The sequence below is a fragment of the Schistocerca serialis genome, chromosome 2 (genome assembly GCF_023864345.2).
Source record: "Schistocerca serialis cubense isolate TAMUIC-IGC-003099 chromosome 2, iqSchSeri2.2, whole genome shotgun sequence".
NCBI lineage: Eukaryota > Metazoa > Arthropoda > Insecta > Orthoptera > Acrididae > Schistocerca > Schistocerca serialis.
Genome location: NC_064639.1, coordinates 287,854,681 through 287,877,202, shown reverse-complemented (window position 1 = coordinate 287,877,202; position 22,522 = coordinate 287,854,681). Strand labels below are relative to the sequence as shown.

Sequence of the window (22,522 nt, the reverse complement as noted above, 5' to 3'; positions counted from 1 at the left end):
TCCGCAGTTGATCTTTGTTGCCTTATCGATATATCATTGTGGGCTGCACTGTGACGACGGCGCTGCCATAGGTCAAACGGATATCAACTGCGTTTTTTTAATAGGAACCCCATTTTTATTATATATTCGTGTAGTACGTAAAAAAATATGAATGTTTTAGTTGGACCACTTTTTTCGCTTTGTGATAGATGGCCCTGTAAGAGTCACAAACGTATAAGTACGTGGTACCACGTAACATTCCGCCAGTGCGGATGGTATTTGCTTCGTGATACATTACCAGTGTTAAAATGGACCGTTTACCAATTACGGGAAAGGTCGTATCTTGTTGATGTATGGCTATTGTGAACAAAATGCCCAACGGGAGTGTGCTATGTATTCTGCTCGGTATCCTGGACGACATCATCCAAGTGTCCGGACCGTTCGCCGGATAGTTACGTTATTTAAGGAAACAGAAAGTGTTCAGTCACATGTGAAACATCAACCACGACCTTCAACAAATGGTATGTGTTTTAGCTGCTGTCGGAGCTAATTCGCACATCAGTAGCAGACAAACTGTGTGAGAATCGGGAACACGAAAACGTCGGTGTTGAGAATGCTACATCAACATCGATTGCACCCGTACCATATTTCTATGCACCAGGAATTGCATGGGGACGACTGTGAACGTCGTTTACAGTTCTGCCACTGGGCACAAGAGAAATTACGGGACGATGACAGATTTTTTGCACGCGTTGCATTTAGCGACGAAGCGTCATTCACCAACAGCGGTAACGTAAACCGGCATAATATGCACTACTGGGCATCGGAAAATCCACGATGGCTGGGACTAGTGGAACATCAGCGACCTTGGCGGGTTAATGTATGGTGCGGCATTATGGGAGGAAGGATAATTGCCCCCCCTCCCCCATTTTATCGATGGCAATCTAAATGCTGCAATGTTTGCTGATTTCCTACGTAATGTTCTACCGATGTTACTACAAGATATTTCACTGCATGACGGAATGGCGATGTACTTCCAACATGATGGATGTCCGGCACACAGCTCGCGTGCGGTTGAAGCGGAATGACAGGTGGATTGGTCGTCGAAGCACCATACCATGGCCCGCAAGTTCACCGGATCTGACGTCCCCGGATTTCTTTCTGTGGGGAAAGTTGAAGGATATTTGCCATCGTGATCCACCAACAACGCCTGACAACATGCGTCAGCGCATTGTCAATGCATGTGCGAACATTACGGAATGCGCACTACTCGCTGTTGAGAGGAATGTCGTTACACGTAATGCCAAATGCACTGAGGTTGACGGACATCATTTTGAGCATTTATTGCATTAATGTGGTATTTACAGGTAATCACGCTGTAACAGCATGCGTTCTCAGAAACGATAAGTTCACAAAGGTATATGTATCACATTGGAACAACCAAAAAAAAAAAAAAGGTTCAAACGTACATACGTTCTGTATTTTAATTTAAAAAACCTACCTGTTACCAACTGTTCGTTTAAAATCGTGAACCATATGTTTGTGACTATTATAGCGCCATCTATCACAAAGCGAGAAAAGTGGTCCAACTAAAACATTCATATTTATTTACGTACTACCACAATATGTGATAAAAATGGGGGTTCCTGTTTAAAAAAACGCAGTTGATATCCGTTTGACCTATGGCAGCGCCATCTAGCGGGCCAATCATAGTGCTATCTGGTTTCCCTCTTCAAGCTAGACAAGTTTCGTTCTTTGTAGTTTTTTCGTTTGACGCTTATTTCGTGAGATATTTGGACCGGTCATGATCAATGGACCACCCTGTATACAAACAAGCCTACCAACTTTCATTTATGTCGCGCAACTCCTTCTTGTATTGCGATTTTTTCCCATCACTATGGTTCTTCCTTCATCATATCTGTAGCGATAAAATATTAAGGTAAATTTAGAGAGATTCGATCTCATGAGGAAGCCTGCCAGTATGTGTCCTTCTGGTACAAAAATCAGCCTCCACCACACACCATAATGTGTTTTGCACATTTCAGATTTAGATGTAGTTGTAGGAGCTTTATGTTTTTATGGGATATGCGGGTTCTAAGACCATAAGGAGTATGGATGGAAGAAGGGACGAACAAAAGTAAAGGGGGTGATGTAGGGGGTGGCGGGGTGGGGTAGAGGGGTGGGGGGGGGGTAAAAGGAAAGGGGAGATGAGGAGGGGGGGGGGTAGGGAGGAAAGTTGTAGTAACAAGCAGCAGAGCGACCGGTGCGGACCGGCGAGCAGATAACCTCGCGGTCGGCGATCCAGGCGCAGCTCTGCAGATAGTCCTCCGTCCTCGCAGCTGCAGTGGTTGCTGGGACGTCGCGTCGCCGCCATGGGACTATCAGCCACCTTCTGTGCGTTCTGCTTTTTGTTCGGCCTGGCTGATGCTGGTTTCTCCACGCCCCCGCACCGACTCGGTAAGCACTTAAAACAACCATTAAGCCAGTACTCCTAGAGCTACACGCCCACAGTATTCCATGGCTTCCATCGAATTCACCATACCTTCAATTACATACGCTACGGTCGCAGGTTCGAATCCTGCTGCGGGCATGAATGTGTGTGATGTCCTTAGGTTAGTTAGGTTTAAGTAGTTCTAGGGGACTGATGACCTAAGATGTTAAGTCCCATAGTGCACAGAGCCATTTGAATCATTTTTTGTTTTGCAATTACATATCATCGCTCGATTCACCCGATGGTAAGGTGAAACATTTTTAGGATAGTCCTTTTTAGGTCGTTGCACATTGTCCAACGCTTGTTCCTTGAGTATACAGTTTTTTCTCTCTCTGTTTTTTCCCCAACCACCTTCTGACTGATTTCATGCAGCCCGCCACAACTTCCTGTCAGGCGCTATCCTCTTCGTCTCAGAGAAGTACTTACACTCGACATCGTCAATCACTTGTTTGACAAGTTTCGATCTCTGTCTTCCCTAGAGTTCTCACCGTCTACAGCTCCCTCCACTACCATTATACTTATTCTCTGATGTCTTAGCTCATACCCTGTCATCCTGCCCCTTCTTTTAGGTTCTCTTGCTTTCCTCGCAGATTCTGTGGCCAGCCTCCTCGTGTCTTATCGGTCATCCTAATTTTCAATATACTTTTGTAGCACCACATCTGAAACGCATCGATTCTCTTCTTTTACGATTTTGTCACAGGCTGTGATTCACTTCCATACAATGCTACGCTCAAAACTTACCACCTCGAAAATTTCATCCCCGAATTACGGCAGAAGTTTGAACCTAGTAGACTTCTCTTGGCCTGGAATGCCCTTTTCGTTTGTGCCAGTCTGCTTTTTATGTCATCCTTGTACCATCCGTCACGTGTTATTTTGCTTGCAATGTAGAAGAATTCCTTCACTTCGTTCACTTTGCGGTCACCAATTTTGATGTTAACTTAATCGCTTATTTAATTTATGCTGTTCCTCATTACTTTTGCCATCTTCAGTTGACTGTTAACCCATATTCTGTACTAATTGCTCATTCCTTTCAACAAATCCTGTAATTTTTCTTCGCTTTCACTGGAGATAGCAATATCATCATCAAATCTTATAATTGATATCCTTTCATCCTGAATTTTAATCCTAGTCTTGATCGTTTTTACTTCCATCACTACTTCATCGATGTATACATTGAACTGTATACGTGAAAGATTACATCCTTCTGAGCACTTCATTCTTGGTATTTCGTTCTTATTCGTCCGTCTTGTTTCTTGTATACGCCAAGGTGACAAAAGTCATGGGATACCGGGATACCTCCTAACATCGTCTCAGACCTCCTTTTGCTCGACGTAGTGCCGCAAGTGGACATGATATGGACTCAACAAGTCACTGGGCGTTTACTGGAGAAATAGTGAGCCGTGCTGGCTCTATAGCCATTCATAACGGCGAAATAGTTACCGGTGCACGATTTTTTTGCATGAACTGACCTCTGGATTGAGACCCGCTAATGTTCGATGGGATTCATGTAGGGCGACCTGTGTAGCCAAATCATTCGCTCGTATTGTCCAAAATGTTCTTCAAACCAATCGCAAACAACTGTGGCCCGGTAACATTGTCACTCATAAAAAACCTTTCGTTGTTTGGGAATACGATGTCCATGAATGGCTGTAAATGGATTCCAACCAGCCGAGCATCCAGAGGGCCCAGTCTATTCCATGTAAACACAGCACACATCATTATGGAACCATCACCAGTTTGCTTGTTGACAACATGGGTCCATCACTTCGTGGGGTCTGCACCACACTCGAAGCTTACCCCCAGCTCACGCTAACCGAAATCGGGACTCATCTGACCAGGCCACGGTTTTTCACTGGTCTAGGGTCCAATCGACATCGCTAAGCGGCCAGGAGAGGTACTGCAGGCGATGTCGTACTGTTAGCAAAGGCACCCGCGTGGGTCGTCTGCTGCCGTAGACCATTAACGCCAAATTTAACCGCACTGGCCTAACGTATACGTCGTACGTCCCACATTGTTTTCAACGGTTATTCCACGAAGTGTTGCTTGTCTGTTAGCACTGACAGCTCTCCACAAACGCCGCTGCTCTCGCTCGTCAAGTGAAGGCCGTCGGCCACTGCACTGACCTTGGTGAGTGGTAATGCCTGAAGTTTTGGTATTTTGACCACACTCTTGACATGGTGGATCGCAGTATATTGAATTCCCTAAAGAATTCCGAAATTAAAAGCTCTGTGCGTCTAGCTCCAACTACACTCTTGGCTATTAGAATTGCTACACCAAGAAGAGATGCAGATGATAAACAGGTATTCATTGGACAAATATACTAGAACTAACATGTGTTCACGCAATTTGGGTGCATAGATCCTGAGAAATCAGTACCCAGAACAACCACCTCTAGCCTTAATAACGGCCTTGATACCCCTGGGTAGTGAGTCAAACAGAGCTTGGGTGTCGTGTTCAGGTACAGCTGCCCATGCAGCTTCAACACGATACCACAGTTCATCAAGAGTAGTGACTGGCGTATTGTGACCAGCCAGTTGCTCGGCCACCATTGACCAGACGTTTTCAATTGGTGAGAGATCTGGAGAATGTGCTGGCCAGGGCAGCAGTCGAACATTTTCTGTATCCAGAAAGGCCCGTACAGGACATGCAACATGCGGTCGTGCATTATCCTGCTGAAATGTAGGGTTTCGCAGGGATCGAATGAAGGGTAGAGCCACGAGTCGTAACACATCTAAAATGTAACGTCCACTGTTCAAAGTGCCGCCAATGCGAACAAGAGGTGACCGAGACGTGTAACGCCGGGTGATACGCCAGTATGGTGATGACGAATACACGCTTCCAATGTGCGTTCACCGCGATATCGTCAAACACGGATGCGACCATCTTGACGCTGTAAACAGAACCTGGATTCATCCGAAAAAAATGTCGTGCCATTCGTGCACCCAGGTTCGTCGTTGAGTACACCATCGCAGGTGCTCGTGTCTGTGATGCAGCGCCAAGGGTAATCGCAGCCATGGTCTCCGAACTAATAGTCCATGCTGCTGCAAACGTCGTCGGACTGTTCTTGCAGATGGCTGTTGTCTTTCAAACGTCCCCATTTGTTGACTCAGGGATCGATGCCTGTCATCTCGACTGCTAGTGATACGTGGCCGTTGGGATCCAGCACGGCGTTCCGTATTGCCCTCCCGAAACCACAGATTCCATATTCTGCTAACAGTCATTGGATAAACCGCAATCGCGATAGGCTACAATCCGACCTTTGTCAAAGTCGGAAACGAGATGGTACGCATTTCTCCTCCTTACGCGAGGCATCACAACAACGTTTCACCAGGCAACGCCGGTCAACTGCTGTTTGTGTGTGAGAAATCGGTTGGAAACTTTCCTCATGTCAGCACGTCGTAGGTGTCGCCACCGGCGCCAACCTTGTGTGAATGCTCTGTAAAGCTGATCATTTGCATATCACAGCATCTTCTTGCTGTCGGTTAAATTTCGCGTATGTAGCACGTCATCTTCGTGGTGTAGCAATTTTAATGGCCAGTAGTGTATCACTCCGCGTTCTGAGTCTGTTAATTTCAGTCGTGCGGCCATAATCACGTCGGAAACCTTTTCACATAAATCAGCACAGTACTAGCAACACGCTCCGGCTCCGCACGGTAGTCCTATGTGTCTACAGCCAGACGACTTGTTTATAAAAAGCAGTGATGTACATAAATCTCTGTCATGAACCAATCTGTTGATTGGTGAAAAACGTTTCAAAATCACTACAGTAGTCCCTGAGATTGGCCTTCACGCACAGACAGAAATTCGCGATAGGAGACTTTAGCTTATAACATGTATAGATTCTATTCACGTTTCGCTGCTCTCTGGAATCGCGGTGGCTGTTACTTTACTACCTTTGCCACTGGATACCTCCTCCTCTCTAGTTACCCTTTATTGCCACGAGATGTCACACAGAACACCAACTAAATATGGAACAGATAAAAAGAACTATATCACACACTCATAATTGAACAATAAGCTATGTACACAAATCTTTCTCGTGAATCAGTCTGTCTACTAGTGAAACCGTATCTAAATCCGTACAATAGTTCCTGAAATCAACATGAAGATATATACATAAAGACGCGGCGGAGGACTCTATAATATACTAGCAGCCGAGCCCGGCTTCAGACGGGTAGCATTAAGTATCAGCACGTAGACCACTCGACTGAAGTAACGTATTTCGTTTTGGGCCCACTAATTAAATTCGGAGAACAACATTAAGTATGTGAACATTATCACTTCCGTATAACTTACGCGAAGTAAGCGTACGCCAGGAAAGTTGTATGGAGGCATGAAAGTTATGTGTTCAAACAGAATTAGCGTTTGGAGTAACATCTCACGACACTGGTGGGAGCGCATCGTGATGTAAGTAATATGTTTACAACCAATGTAAGTACTGCATGATAATCATGGGGTACGGGTACGTGATTATTCGGTATGTATCGGAGCTTTGAGGTGGCACAACTAAAAGAAAAAATTTAAAAAATCACGTATGACCTACAGGTTTAATTCAGGCATGTATCGGAGCTTTGAGGTGGCACAACTAAAAGAAAAAATTTAAAAAAACACGTATGACCTACAGATTTAATTCAGGTTACAGCACTCCTGTTGTGAAGTTTATTACGCACTGTGATGCACTCATTTCCGCAATTTTTTGTCCTGGTCTCTTTATAGCAGATTTCTTCGCCGTGCCACGCAAAGAATCGTGTCCGCATGCAGTTTTGATCCAAGGAAACCAGAAAGCTGGAAGTTGAGTCATCTGTTGAAAGAACGTACTGTATGTAAACAAAGCAAAGTTTCTGAAGTACTTTTTTGGAAAATGTTTTATTTGAAGCATAAAAAATTAAACTCGACTTATTTTGAATCCGTTTTTTTTTCGCTCTGCAGTTATTCTCAAACAATTGCAGGGAAACTGTTGATTAAAAATATTTGATTACTTCAAATTGTAAGTCACACGTCACAACCTGATGATGAGGTTGTTATCTTTCGTTATTGGTTACTTATATATTCCTATGCTTCAAAGCTGATTAACTCACTGTCCGTTGTTAGATGAACTTGCAGTGAATTAAAACTGCGAGTTGAGACTGGTAGTCTGAGGGAAGCAGGAATCGGTTGTCTGAAATTATCGTCATATTTTGAAATTCGTCCCTCAGCTGTCTGTAGAATTATTTCGAAATCTTATGTATTCATCTGCAAGAAATTGAATCCCATTCAGGAACACTGCGCCCGTAGTTCACGATCTTTAAAAGGCCTCAATCTCTTTCTCGCCAGTGCAGATTCTTTCACCAGTCTTCTATATAATTTGAAAGTGTTATCTTACGCCCCATCACGTAAAGACTCTACGCTTGACGGAAGGAAAGCAGAAAGCTGAAAGATGAGCCATCTGCTGAGCTGCTGCAAAACTTTCTTCATACAAAGGACGTAAAGCAGCATCCCACGCTCCACCTTACTCTATTCATAAATAACTGAAAACCAAAGGTTTCGGACCCGCATGTTTTTTTGACTACGCAGCCGTTCTGGAACGATTTCAATTAAATGGATTACGCTTTGGTGACTTAAATGTCCCTGACCATTTATCCAACTGGGAAAATGGAAGCTACAGTGTAACGTGGAATCTGAGCCACCGTTCATTTCCGGTGAAACTCCGCGTCATTAAGATGTGAGTGCTAAGTTAAAAACCAGAGTAAAAGAAAAGTGACCTAGTCCGAATTCGACCATACAACCTTTTGTTTTCCAGCCAAACACTCTACCACAAGACAATCTCACAAGACGCGAATGTGATTATGCTTACTGTTACCTCATGTCATTACTGCTCTCTCGGGTTAACTAAGGGGTAAACAATTCGTACGAAATGTTTATAAATTATATACAAAAATCTAAAAATCTCCCTCGTATGTCAGTGTATGTATTTGTGAAAACCGGATAAAAATCCCTACAGCATTTCCTGATATTAGCCTACACACACACACATATATATATATATATATATATATATATATATATATAGAGAGAGAGAGAGAGAGAGAGAGAGAGAGAGAGAGATTGTATTGTATGTATGTATACTACCCATCTTCCTCTATAGCTTAATCCCATTTTTCTCGGAAATTCGTACGTTTCGCACCATTTTCCTTCGTCGAATGTTTTTTGCTAGATCGACAAGTTTCGTAAACATTTCTTGATTTTTCTTAAGATTTGCTTTCATTATCAAGCGTAGACTCTTTCCTAAAGTCGAATTGATCGTCATCCAAAGGATCCTGAATTTTAGTTTCCGATCTTCTATTCCTTATCATTCTTCTGAGTAGACAGCATCTTCGAAGTGCGATTCTGTAAGCTATGCCTTTACATTTGCTGCCCATAAGGCATCGTATTGTGTATTACAGAGGATATGTAGTGCAGGCTATCGGTATCATTTAGGAAAGGTAAAGGGACCAGCGATGCTATACGTGGCTGGTGTCAGAGAGACTAGCGCCATACCACTAGCAAAGAGGTTTGAGACGCTGCCTCCTGCTGATAACGAGAGAGAGCCAGCAGGCCGTGTCTTCCCTCAGTAACGATCTGGGCGCCCACAGGGAGGACCCGATAGATGGTTGAAACCTGAAGTAAAGGGTGTGGACATTTTCGGCAACACATGGAACGTATGTTAGAGTGACAGATTAGACTCTTCAGAACGAGAAGTGTTCATAGCGACAAACAAATGCATTAGGTCTAACTAGGTACGAAATGAAACTGACTGCGAACCAATATGGACGAGAGTAACTAGGGTCGATGGACTTAGGTCAATCATTCGTTGTTTCTACCGATCACATATTCAGAGACATCGTTGGTAGAGTCATTGAAAGACAGCCTACACTTGAAGTCGCGGAAACACGCTTAGCATACGGCAGTAGGAGTTTGGTAATTTTAACCTGACTGGGAAAACAACGCACACGTTATCTGCAATAATATTTATCATAAAATCCCAGAAAGGTCCGGTCATACGTAAAGTCAATTAACTGGTCCAACTCCTCCGTTAAAGCTTTTATGGATCCATGTGGTGTTGAAGCCGAAGACAGCAGATAGAAAGCAGAAATTTTAAAGTGCCGCATTTAAAATGTATTCACGCAAGAGGATACTACCGTGCCAATGTTTGACAGCCACCAAAGCCTCACAGGTGAGCAATATCGATACCAGTACATCGGGTACTGAAAAACGTTTGAGAGTAGTTAAAACAAATTATGCACCAGGCCCTGACGGAATTCTAATTAGATTCTCCACTGACTAATTCGCGACATCAGTTCCTTTTCCAGCTCATATTTATGGAGAACACTGAGCACAGCGAATAGACCCATGGGACGAAATGAGCGAAGGATCATTCTTGTTTAGAAAACAGATAATAGATCGTACGCACAGAATTACAGAACAAGTTAGCTGACGACTGTCTGTAGCAGTATCGTAGAGCATATACTGAGCTGAAACGTTACGACGTTCTTGCAAGAAAACACGCTTCTCTCAGAGAACCGGCACGAATTCAGGAAAACCACTTATGTCACACACGGCTTGCTTTCACTTGAACCATCTGGGTTAATAAGCCGTGATCGATGTATAAAACTTTCTCCTAACGTTTCCTCTCCAATTGTGGGTGACATCTTCAGAGGTAAAGCGGCGAACTGCCACCAGAACTTGAGGGAGCGCCGAAAAGATGGGCAGTGTAGACTAGAGGGTACAACAGTTCATCACATCACGTCGACTACAAGGTTATCTCTGGTAACACCAACAAAAAAATGTTCAAATGTGTGTGAAATCTTATGGGACTCAACTGCTAAGGTCATCAGTCCCTAAGTTTACATACTACTTAACCTAAATTATCCTAAGGAGAAACACACACACCCATGCCCGAGGGAGGACTCGAACCTCCGCCGGGACCAGCTGCACAGTCCATAACTGCAGCGCCCCAGACCGCTCGGCTAATCCCGCGCGTTACGCCAACATTCTAGATTGAAAGTAATCGATCGTCATTCTTACGGTGCAACGTTGACATCTAAATTTCATCTAATGTAACACCTTCCTCTTTTCTGTTAAAGGTATTGCGGTGTTTGTAAGTTTCAATACCCCTATATACATCCGCGAGATTCATAAATACCGTAATAATCTTAACAGAAAAGAAGATGGTATTAAATTAGGTGAAATTTTGATGTCAACGTTGAACCGTAGGAATGACGACCGATTACTTTCAGTCGAGAATGTTGGCGTTACCAGAGATAACCTCGTGTGATGGACTGTGGTGCCCCCTACACTGCCCGTACGTTATGCACTCCCTCGAGTTCAGGCTGCAGTTTGCCGCTTTATCTCTGAAGACGTCTGCCGCAGTTGGAGTGGGAAAGTTGGGAGAATGTTTTATACCTCGATCACTGCCTACCAGCCCGGAAGCTTCAAGAGAAGTCAGCACCGGCCGCGAAAGCTTCGACTGTATGACCCATGGGCTTGCTTTATTCGTACACGACATCCTGCCGACATCCAGGTGAGCAGCTAGATTCCGTCCTAGCCTTCCGGAAGCCGTCTGACACTGCCACATCGTCCGCCTAGAACCAGGATACGATCATATGGAGTTTCTTTGCAAATATTTGATTGGGTCAAGAAATATTCGACCTTTCAAACCCAGTACGTGATACTGGATGGCGAATATGCCACAGAAACGAAACTAACACCGAATATGCTCCAAGGATGCACAATAGTACCTCTGCAGTTCTCAGTACATAAGGGGAAGTCCAATAAAAACGAAACAGATGTAAAAAGATTCGCCAAGTGCGAGTAGGACGCGCGCTTTGAATGGTTCGTACAAACCTAGTTATGTACATAGACAGTTCAGCCATACCGGTAATCGAGAATTGCCAATTATCGATATTGATACTGACAAGATATCGGTCCCGGGAATTCAAAGACTTTCGAGAATGTTTAAAATCATATAGCAAATGACAAAAAATCGTCTTTTTTGTGATATTATTATTGTTGTTGTTGTTGTTGTTGTCTTCAGTCCTGAGACTGGTTTGATGCAGCTCTCCATGCTACTCTATCCTGGGCAAGCTTCTTCATCTCCCAGTACTTACTGCAACCTACATGCTTCTGAATCTGCTTAGTGTATTCATCTCTTGGTCTCCCTCTACGATTTTTACCCTCCACGCTGCCCTCCAATGCTAAATTTGTGATCCCTTGATGCCTCAGAACATGTCCTACCAACCGATCCCTTCTTCTTGTCAAGTTGTGCCACAAACTCCTCCCCAATTCTATTCAATACCTCCTCATTGGTTACGTGATCTATCCATCTAATCTTCAGCATTCTTCTGTAGCACCACATTTCGAAAGCTTCTATTCTCTTCTTGTCCAAACTATTTATCGTCCATGTTTCACTTCCATACATGGCTACACTTCATACAAATACTTTCAGAAACGACTTCCTGACACTTAAATCTATACACGACGTTAACAAATTTCTCTTCTTCAGAAACGCTTTCCTTGCCATTGCCAGTCTATATTTTATATCCTCTCTACTTCGACCATCATTTTCGGTTCTTTTCCTTTACTTGTACTGTTCCATCTTGCTTCTTGCCAAATTTCATGATTCTAGGTCAACGGGAAGTAATGTAATGGTTTTAATGAATGAGTTTGCGAGTATCTAAATATATGACATAAATGGCCGTGTCTTATGATTGCATTGACTTAGAAGCTTCAATTTTTTACATCGCCCAGGGATTGTAGACATAAATGTCAACTTGATTCGTCTACTTGTTCTTTAGGAAAATAGAAAATAGTCATTAACAGTCGGACAGACAGACATACGGATAACCAAGTGATCCTCTAAATGTTCCGTTCTTATCGGCTGAGGTACAGAACCTCAAAAAGTACATTATTTCAAAAGTAATCGCCATAACTGCTAATATATTGATCCCAGTGTCAAACAACACGGTCAGTGCCTTCATGGAAAAATATTTGCGGTTGTCTGCGGAACCCCGATTGAACCGAGACGTGCACCTCTTCATCCAAGCAAAGCGACGGCCACGAATGTCTTTCTTCGGGGCTCCAAATACATGGAAATCGCATGGGAAGAGATCAGAAAGCATAGAGGATTCGTAAGTGCTTCCCAGCGGGACTTCTGCAGCATAGTCGGAAAAACCTTCGCAGCAGAATGACGGCTTCCGTCAATATTCCTGGGCGACCTTCAATTCTTGCAAAGTACACGTGTACCGCTTCGTTTTCACTGTGGTGCCGTCTTCCAGGAAGTCAATGAACAGAGGGCCCTTACAGTCAAAGAAAGGGCTCATCATGTCTTTCCCGGAGCTGGCGTGCCTGTTGCTACTACGCTGCAGAAGTTTCACGGGGAGCCCTTACACATCATCCATACAGTCCCAATCTATCCCAAAGCGATTTCCATGTTTTTGGAGCTCTGAAGAAAGACATTCGTGGCCGTCGATTTGCTTCGGACTAAGAGGTGTGTGCTTGGGTACAAACATAGTTCCATAGGTAACTGGAAACATTTTTTCATGAAAGTGCTGACCGCCTTGTCTCACAATGGGATAAATGTATCATTAGCTATGGCAATTAATTATGAAATAATGAACAGTTCACTTATTTTTTCTCCAGGTATATCGTTTCCGTTTGACTGGCCCCTATGTTGTTGTTTAGACATAATCAAAAGCAATGTAAGATTTTTCGCTACAATGTTGTGATCTACAGCAAAGTACTGCTGTCGGATTATCATAAGGCACAGAAGGAAGACTTGGATAAAATTTCCACTTGGTATAATGAATTGTTGCTTTCCATAAATGTGAATAAACATAAGATAATGACTATACCAAAGAGAAAATATTCTGATTATGAGATCAGTGGTGAACATCCTGAGCACGTCAATCGTTAAAGTAAATACTGAGAAATGACATGAAATGGGACGATCACATAAAATCATAAAATGAGTATTGGGGAAAGTGAATAAAAGACGTAAATTTGTTGCAAGTGTGCTCGGAACATGGAATGTATCTGTGAGGAAATCGCGTAAAACGCGCGTGTGCGACCAATTCTAGTCGATTTGGAGCTCTTACGAAGATGACATGACAACAAATGGCTCTGATCACTATGGGACTTAACATCTGAGGTCATCCATCAGTCGCCTAGAACTGCTTAAACCTAACTAACCTAAGGACATCACACACATCCACGCCCGAGGCAAGATTCGAACCTGCGACCGTAGTGGTCGCGCGTTTCCAGACTGTAGTGTCTAGAACCGCTCGGCTACTCCGACCGGCTGACATGACAACAGACATCGAACAAATTCCGAGACGCGCTGCTATACTGAAGAGCCAAAGAAACTGGTACACCTGCCTAATATCGTGTAGGGCCCCTGCGAGCACGCAGAAGTGCCGCAACTCGACGTGGTATGGACTCGACTAATGTCTGAAGTAGTGCTGGAGACAACTGACACCATGAATCCTAGAGGGCAGTCCATGAATCCATAACACTTTGGTGGCCAGTGGAAGTCTTTAAATACCGAAGAGTGTTCCTGGAGCCACTCTGTAGCAATTCTGGTCGTGTGGGGTGTCGCATTGTCCTGCTGGAGTTGCCCAAGTCCGTCGGAATGCACAGTGGGTATGAATAGATCCAGGTGATCAGGCAGGATGCTTACGTAAATGACACCTGTCAGAGTCGTATCTAGGCGTATCATGGATCCCGTATCACTCCAACTGCACACGACCCACACCATTACAGAGCCGCCACCAGCTTGAACGGTCCTCTGCTGACATGGAGGGTCCATGGATTCACGAGGTTGTCTCCATACCCGTACACGCCCATCCGCTCGATACAATTTTAAACGAGACTCGTCCGACCAGGCAACATCTTTCCAGTCATCAGCAGTCCAATGCGGGTACTTACGGCCCAGGTTAAACGTAAAGCAGTCATCACGGGTACACGAGTGGGGCTTTGTCTCCGAAACCCCATATCGATTATATTTCGTTGAATGTTTCGCACACTGGCACTTGTTGAAGGTCCAGCAGTGAAATTTGCAGCAATTTGAGGAAGGGTTGCACTTCTGTCACGTTGAACGATTCGTTGGTGCCGCTCTTAAAGGATCTTTTTCCGGCAGCATTGATGCCCGGGGTTTGATGCTTTACCAGATTCCTGATATTCACGGTACACTCGTGAAATGGTCGTATGGGAATATACCCACTTCGTCGCTACCTAGGAGATTCTGTGTCCCATCGCTCGTGCGTCGTCTATAACACCACGTTCAATCTCATTTAAATCTGGGTAACCTGCCATTGTAGCACCAGTAACCGATCTAAAAACTGCGCGAGATACTTTTTGTCTTATATAGGCGTTGACGACCGCAACGCCGTATTCTGCCAGTTTACATATCTCTGTATTTGAATATGCATGTCTGTACCAGTTCCTTTGGCGCTTCAATGTAGGATCTTAACAGGCCTGTATAAAACCATTCGAAAGTGTAACACAAATGCTCTGTGAACTTGCATGGGAATCCTTGGAAGAAAGACATCGTAGTTCTTGCAAACCCCTGATGGAAAAATTTAGAGACTGTAGTGTCGCTCTCTAGTAGTCTCTGAGTAAAAATTATGTCTATAACAGGAGCAATGATAAGTATTGCGGAAGCCGCCGTGGAGCGTTGCGTTAATTTCCATGAGCCGTTAGCTTGCTAGCGTGGCGACATGTGGGTTACAGTAACAGGCGTGCAAGGGGATTGCGAAGCCAAGACATCAGAGCACAGCCGTAAACTGTACCGCAAAGAGGTAACCACGTGGCCAGAGGGGCGGTATCACCACACCAGGGCAAGTTTCTTGTTATGGACGACGTGACTAAGTGCTCGGTCTTGGTGAAACAAATGCACGGCACAAAAACTCTAAATTTGGAGGAATAGAATCACTTCCCTCCGCCGGAAACCAGCAGCATCACCACGACGCCAGAGCTTCGCCCGGACAGTGAAACGACTGGGCATCTCCAGCAGCAGCTTCTGTTTCGACACTGGGCTGTGTCTACGGCCAGCACCAAGTCCTTCACGAAACTTGGTGCCACATCCCTGCTGACCTAGCGTCCGTGCCTGCTGCCGCCGACACCGAATTCTTAGTGCGACTTTGCGCCAAAGCGCCAGCTGCTATCTACTCCTGCCAAAGGGTTGTCCCCGCCCACATTCGTCTTCGTGCACAACCGTTGTGATGAGAGCAGAATGAAGTGGCGCCGAGCCTCCATAACGCCAAGGAAAGTAGCACGTCACTGAAACAAGTGGCCTCGGTCTCTAAAGACTGCCAACTGACCATAGTTATTCTGTCAACAGCTGGGGCAGAAGCCGCTGCCCGCTCATCAACACCAGCCATGGGTAAAAACGGGAGGCAGGGTCGTCTCACTATCTCACGTAGCGAAATCAATAAAAGCCATTCTTCACTGCCAATAATGTTTCCAAAGGGTATTTCGACCCTACCACTCACCCTGCTCCCTACAGAATGTAAATCAGAACTGCTGCACAGGAATCTGAACCACCATACTCCGACTGCTAGTCCAGTACCTCGTTAATATTCCATCTCTATCATTTCTGATTTTCATTCATTTGATGCAAAAGATGCGAAGAACAGTTATCAGTAATTGCTTCGCCCATTTATAAGGTTAGCGAACTCACACTTTGGACATGAATCATAAATGTCTTGTGTAATACTGGGCTAAAAATACTGAAGTTAGGAAAATTCTTTTTCTTACATTTCTGTTTGGTACTTCTAATTTCTGCAACACGAACTGACGCAGATGCTGCAACATGTCCCCTCAGAAACACGATCGTCAGTTCTGCTGCAAAAAGTTTGATAAATCAAAGACACTGTGTGTCAGCAGTGAGCTCCAACAAGAGATGAAATGACAGACCAAATGAAAGTCCATTCAAACTGGGCGTCACAGGGCAGCATTTCTAATGGTGACATTCACACAGACCATTAACGGAACGGGACAGATTCTAGGGAAGAACGTATTGAAATTGACCTTGGTGGAGGGGGGAAGTATGTTACATACACTCCTGGAAATGGAAAAAAGAACACATTGACACCGGTGTGTCAGAACCACCATACTTGCTCCGGACACTGCGAGAGGGCTGTACAAGCAATGATCACACGCACGGCACAGCGGACACACCAGGAACCGCGGTGTTGGCCGTCGAATGGCGCTAGCTGCGCAGCATTTGTGCACCGCCGCCGTCAGTGTCAGCCAGTTTGCCGTGGCATACGGAGCTCCATCGCAGTCTTTAACACTGGTAGCATGCCGCGACAGCGTGGACGTGAACCGTATGTGCAGTTGACGGACTTTGAGCGAGGGCGTATAGTGGGCATGCGGGAGGCCGGGTGGACGTACCGCCGAATTGCTCAACACGTGGGGCGTGAGGTCTCCACAGTACATCGTTGTTGTCGCCAGTGGTCGGCGGAAGGTGCACGTGCCCGTCGACCTGGGACCGGACCGCAGCGACGCACGGATGCACGCCAAGACCGTAGGATCCTACGCAGTGCCGTAGGGGACCGCACCGCCACTTCCCAGCAAATTAGGGACACTTTTACTCCTGGGGTATCGGCGAGGATCAGTCGCAACCGTCTCTATGAAGCTGGGCTACGGTCCCGCACACCGTTAGGCCGTCTTCCGCTCACGCCCCAACATCGTGCAGCCCGCCTCCAGTGGTGTCGCGACAGGCGTGAATGGAGGGACGAAGGGAGACGTGTCGTCTTCAGCGATGAGAGTCGCTTCTGCCTTGGTGCCAATGATGGTCGTATGCGTGTTTGGCGCCGTGCAGGTGAGCGCCACAATCAGGACTGCATACGACCGAGGCACACAGGGCCAACACCCGGCATCATGGTGTGGGGAGCGATCTCCTACACTGGCCGTACACCACTGGTGATCGTCGAGGGGACACTGAATAGTGCACGGTACATCCAAACCGTCATCGAACCCATCGTTCTACCATTCCTAGACCGGCAAGGGAACTTGCTGTTCCAACAGGACAATGCACGTCCGCATGTATCCCGTGCCACCCAACGTGCTCTAGAAGGTGTAAGTCATCTACCCTGGCCAGCAAGATCTCCGGATCTGTCCCCCATTGAGCATGTTTGGGACTGGATGAAGCGTCGTCTCACGCGGTCTGCACGTCCAGCACGAACGCTGGTCCAACTGAGGCGCCAGGTGGAAATGGCATGGCAAGCCGTTCCACAGGACTACATCCAGCATCTCTACGATCGTCTACGAATAGCGGCCTGCATTGTTGCGAAAGGTGGATATACACTGTACTAGTGCCGACATTGTGCATGCTCTGTTGCCTGTGTCTATGTGCCTGTGGTTCTGTCAGTGTGATCATGTGATGCATCTGACCCCAGGAATGTGTCAATAAAGTTTCCCCTTCCTGGGACAATGAATTCACGGTGTTCTTATTTCAATTTACAGGAGTGTAGTATGCTATCATTGGAAGTTAATCAATGTGCTCACTCATGTTATTGTAGTGGACTTTGTGCTTTGGTTTCTTCTCAACCTTTATTTTTGTTGTTTTGTTTAGTTTCAATGACTCCCCACTCTGTTATCCTCATTTTAGTTTTGTTGAATTTTATCTTATAGTCTCTTTTCAAGACACTGTTTTATGAAGACACTTTCAACTGTTCATTCAAATCCTACTCAGTCAGAATTACAGTGTCATCGGCATACCATAAAGTATTTTTCTTTTCTCCTTGAACTTTAATTCCCTTTCCAAATTTCTCTGAGGTTTCCTACGGTGCTTGACCAGTGTACCGATTGAATAACATCGGAAACACGGTTCATCCACATCTCACTGCCTTCCGTTTATGTCTCATGACTCTTATACGTGAAGTCTGTTTTATATAGAAGTGGTAGATAAACTTTCCCTCCCTGTATTTTATTCCTGCTACCTCCAGAATTGCGAAGAAGTTATTCCGGCCAACACTGTCAAAAGCTTCCTCTAAATCTACAAATGCTATAAACATAGGTTTTCCTTTCTTCAATCTATCTTCTGGGATAGGTAGTATAGTCTCCCCTGTTCCAACATTTCTCCACAATCCAAGCTGATCTTCTCCCACGTCGGTTTCTAGCAGTTTTCTATCCGTCTATAAATAATTCTTGTCAATATTTTTCAGACAGACTTATTAGAGTGATAGTTCAGGAATATTTGTTACCGGTCGTGCCGCAGTGGATACACTGGTTTCCGTCATATCCCCGAAGTCAAACACCACTGGGGTTGGTTGGAACTTCGATAGGTGACCATTCGTTCTGCCATGCACTGTTGACCTACCTAGGTGCCCTCAACTTCGGGATACCAACTGAGGAGCTACCCGAGTAGTAGCGGCTCCATGTCACGAAAACTGACGCCGCGCGGAGTGGCCGCGCGGTTAGAGGCGCCATGTCACAAACTGCGCGGCCCCTCCCGCCGGAGGTTTGAGTCCTCCCTCGGGCATGGGTGTGTGTGTGTTGTCCTTAGCATAAGTTAGGTTAAGTAGAGTGTAAGTCTAGGGACCGATGACCTCAGCAGTTTGGTCCCATAGGAATTCACACACTTTTGAACATTTGAAAACTGACAACGGTTAGCAGAGCAGTGTATTTACATCACGCCCCTTCATATGCGCATCATATGATGCTAGTCGGTTGGGAATAAAAAGGCGGTCGGTCGGTAACGTTGGGTATCCAGAGGCCTGCATGGATGGAGTACGTTATCTCCGCAGTATTCACACCCAACAGGAGCCCATTTATCACATTCTTCCCGAAGTTTGGGGGTGTTTCGCCTCTTTGTTTAGTACTGACTTACCTCCTGAGCTCCAGATATTCATACAGCTGCATTTGTTTTCTCCAAAGATCTCTTTAATTTTCCTATGAGTGGCGTCTACCTTTTCCCTACTTATGTATGCTTTTATTTTGAATTTGTTCTCTAGCCAGTCCTGCTGATCCATTTTGCACATTCTGTCGTTCTCATTTTTTAGACATGTGTATTCCGTTCCGCCTGCATCATATGCTGCAAAATGAAATATATTAACTTACTCATTTCCTGCTCTTCGAGAATGCGACGACACTAAGTTCGAAGGTACCAGAGCTCAATTATATAAAAATCTCTGAAACAAGTTTCTTTCCAAATTCTTATAAACAGACGCAGGCACAAATTTTAATGTCTCCTTCTTACTCATAAGCTCTTGCCAGTACCTTAAGTTTATCATTAATGCAGTAAGATCAAGAGCAAAGTGGAGAATTCTGAGTTCTTTTTGTATGAAGAGAGAGACCTTCAGCTGCAAACCGGCCAATAATCCTTTTAAATTTTCTCTGTTGCTGTACATCCATTTGGATTGATGTCAATGCAGTGGATCACAAGTCTGAACATTGTGGATACTCTAATTATTTCTCACTGCCACAAATACCTCCTCTACGTAAATTTGCGTTACGCAATACAATATGCTTTTTTTAACACTCAGTGCCATAACTACATCGACACCCCGCTTATTTCGAGATAGTGGTGTACGCCAATTTATTTTACCATTCAGAGTCCATGAATAAAATAATAAGGGAGACGTATTGTGGTGACACTCTTCTTCTTGTAGCAAACTCTGATTTGTGTGTAGAAGTAGAACTTCGTTGAGGTCGGTCACATACACCAGATGTGTATCCCCCCTTCTGAAGGGAAGTGTGGGGGGGGGGGGGGTAGGTTGAAGTTGGCCTGAACTAAACGTCTTTCGGACGGCTATACACATGCGCTTCGTCCTTTCGCCTTTGCACTCTTCTTACATTGGGGTAAAAGTGTAATATTTCTTGTTGCTGCTGACGAATACCGGAACATTACAGATTTTACTGTATCTCGTGGTGCCGCATTAAAAATTAGTAACTCTCAGTGTGTAAATATACTTATCAGTTGTGAACGTTGTGGCTGGTCAGTTCGCGGTGACGTAATCTGTGATACTAACTGTAGCTCTCAGGGTTCCGTTGTGCGAGGTCATGGTCGAGAGTTTTAAGAAGGGTGAATGATAATATCTCCGCGAGACTGCTTTCTTGACTATTGCCTCCGGAAAAATAGTAATTTTTACTGGTTAGCGGGTGATAACTTTCCCAGCGAGAGTGTCAGGCTAACTACAAAACTGTGTCTGTATTAATAACGGTAAACTGCGATTTTTCACGCCAAGAGTGCTGTGAGAAAACCGCGATAAACTGTCTGCATCTGGTGTGTTTACTTGACAACGCTTCACTTGTCTCAGCAAAGTTAAATATAAGCTGAAGTGTCAAAAATCATAAATAGCGGTATGCACTTAGATAGGTTGCAGTAGTATCGAGGTATAAAAGGGCAGTGCACTGGCGGAGCTGTCATTTGTACTCAAGTGATTCATGTGAGTAGGTTTCCGACGTGACGTGGCCGCACGACAGGAATTAACAAACTTTGAAGGCGAAATGGTAGTTGGAACTTTTGTAGTAACAACTTTTATAATTGTGCGGCCGTGAATTATCTTGGTGCTTTATCCAATCTGTTAACGTATATGTGGTCTTTGACGCCTGATACGGACTTGCAAATTTTCAGGGCATCCGTATACTATTATCTACTAATTGATGTGTGTTTAGGTACAACATGCTGATAAACCATATCGTGAATATCAAAAAATGAGTTGAGTATAACTTTCCCAGCAGAAGCAACGACTTTTGCTTTTTGGAGGTTGGTGATGAAGGAGGTTTCTGCACCGAGCCTTTCTGATTGCTCTCAGGATCCAAATAACGTTAGCCAAGTTTCGTCAGCAGAGATTACCATTGAAACAAACTGTCGATCTTCCTCTAACATTAACTTCAACAGCATGCAGACCTCCACACGAATGTCCTTTTGTTCAGATATCAGCAGTATTGGAACCAACCGCGCACAAACAGCTCTCTCATGTGTAAATTGTCTGTCACCAACTCGTTCGTGGCACGTAATGAAGTTTTTAATATTTCAGAAAAATACGAAAGATTTCACAAGTGATCGGCTGGGTACAAGGGACCAACCAGCGCAATATTTCGGCATGCGATCATGTTGTCATAGTCAGATTTACTGACGAACTGATTGCCTAGCGTATGGATGCCTGTATTTCATTCCTTAGAAGGACATCAGTAATTTGCCCGTCTGACTTCTAGCACGGAATTGATGATGATTCAAAACGGCAGGTCTTTGGTTCAAATGGCTCTGAGCACTATGAGACTTAACTTCTGAGGTCATTAGTCCCCTAGAACTTAGAACTACTTAAACCTAACTAACTTAAGGACATCACACACATCAATGCCCGAGGCCGGATTCTAAACTGCGACCGTAGTGCCTAGAACAGCTCCGGCCGAGTCTTTGGCTCTGAATGAACGTGTATATGTGTGATTGTTGTCTGTGATCTGTAATATCCTGAACTGTTTGTTGAGTGCGGACATAGGTCTTTTATCTGAAGCGTCGGCGTGTTGTGTACCTAACTGATGAATGAGTTGGTGGGTCGAAGTGGAAGCCTACTCAAAGAGATTTTCTGACTTCCTTTTAATGTAGGTGTAGATAGCTGGTTGGCCTAAGAGGTCCCCAATGTGCGTGTTTGACGTGTATCTGTCATCGTCGATTATGGTGCGGGGGATTCTGCGCTGTAATGATTGCAACTTGCTCAGAAGTGTTCTGCCGTCATGGATAACACCTCTGACCCACACGGCATACCTGGAAGACTCACTGCCTATAGTTGCCATCCCCCCTCCACCGTTTACGAGAGGGTAAACTGACACATTGGTCTTGTGAAGGTTAAGTGACAATCCAGCCCCAGGCCGAGTCGCTTCATTCTATTACTCTCCCTGTGGCGATTTCGTGCCGTTATCTTGTTTGTTAACATTATTCCGACGCTTTCGCCAGGGTTAATCTTTATTTTCTAGATATTGCACCACTGGATGGTAGCATCTAGATTTTCCTTCGTGGAATTGAAGTTGAGACAGCTGCTGCTTCTATAGATCACCGTATCTTCTGCGTACAAGGCAGTTTCACCTCCT

At 44.9% G+C, this 22,522-nt stretch overlaps 1 protein-coding gene across 2 annotated transcripts in view; it reads left to right on the top strand.

Annotated features, from left to right (window-relative positions):
- Positions 1-2,240: 2,240 nt before the first annotated feature.
- LOC126457057 (allergen Cr-PI-like) overlaps positions 2,241-22,522 on the top strand; it is a 137,361-nt gene continuing 117,079 nt past the window's right edge. Inside the window, exon 1 of one of the 2 annotated variants that reach the window (XM_050093053.1) lies at positions 2,241-2,436. In XM_050093053.1, the coding sequence (XP_049949010.1) occupies positions 2,352-2,436 (85 nt within the window). In that variant the 5' untranslated portion in view covers positions 2,241-2,351. The remainder of the gene's footprint in view (positions 2,437-22,522) is intronic. The other variant, XM_050093052.1, reaches the window with a different exon arrangement.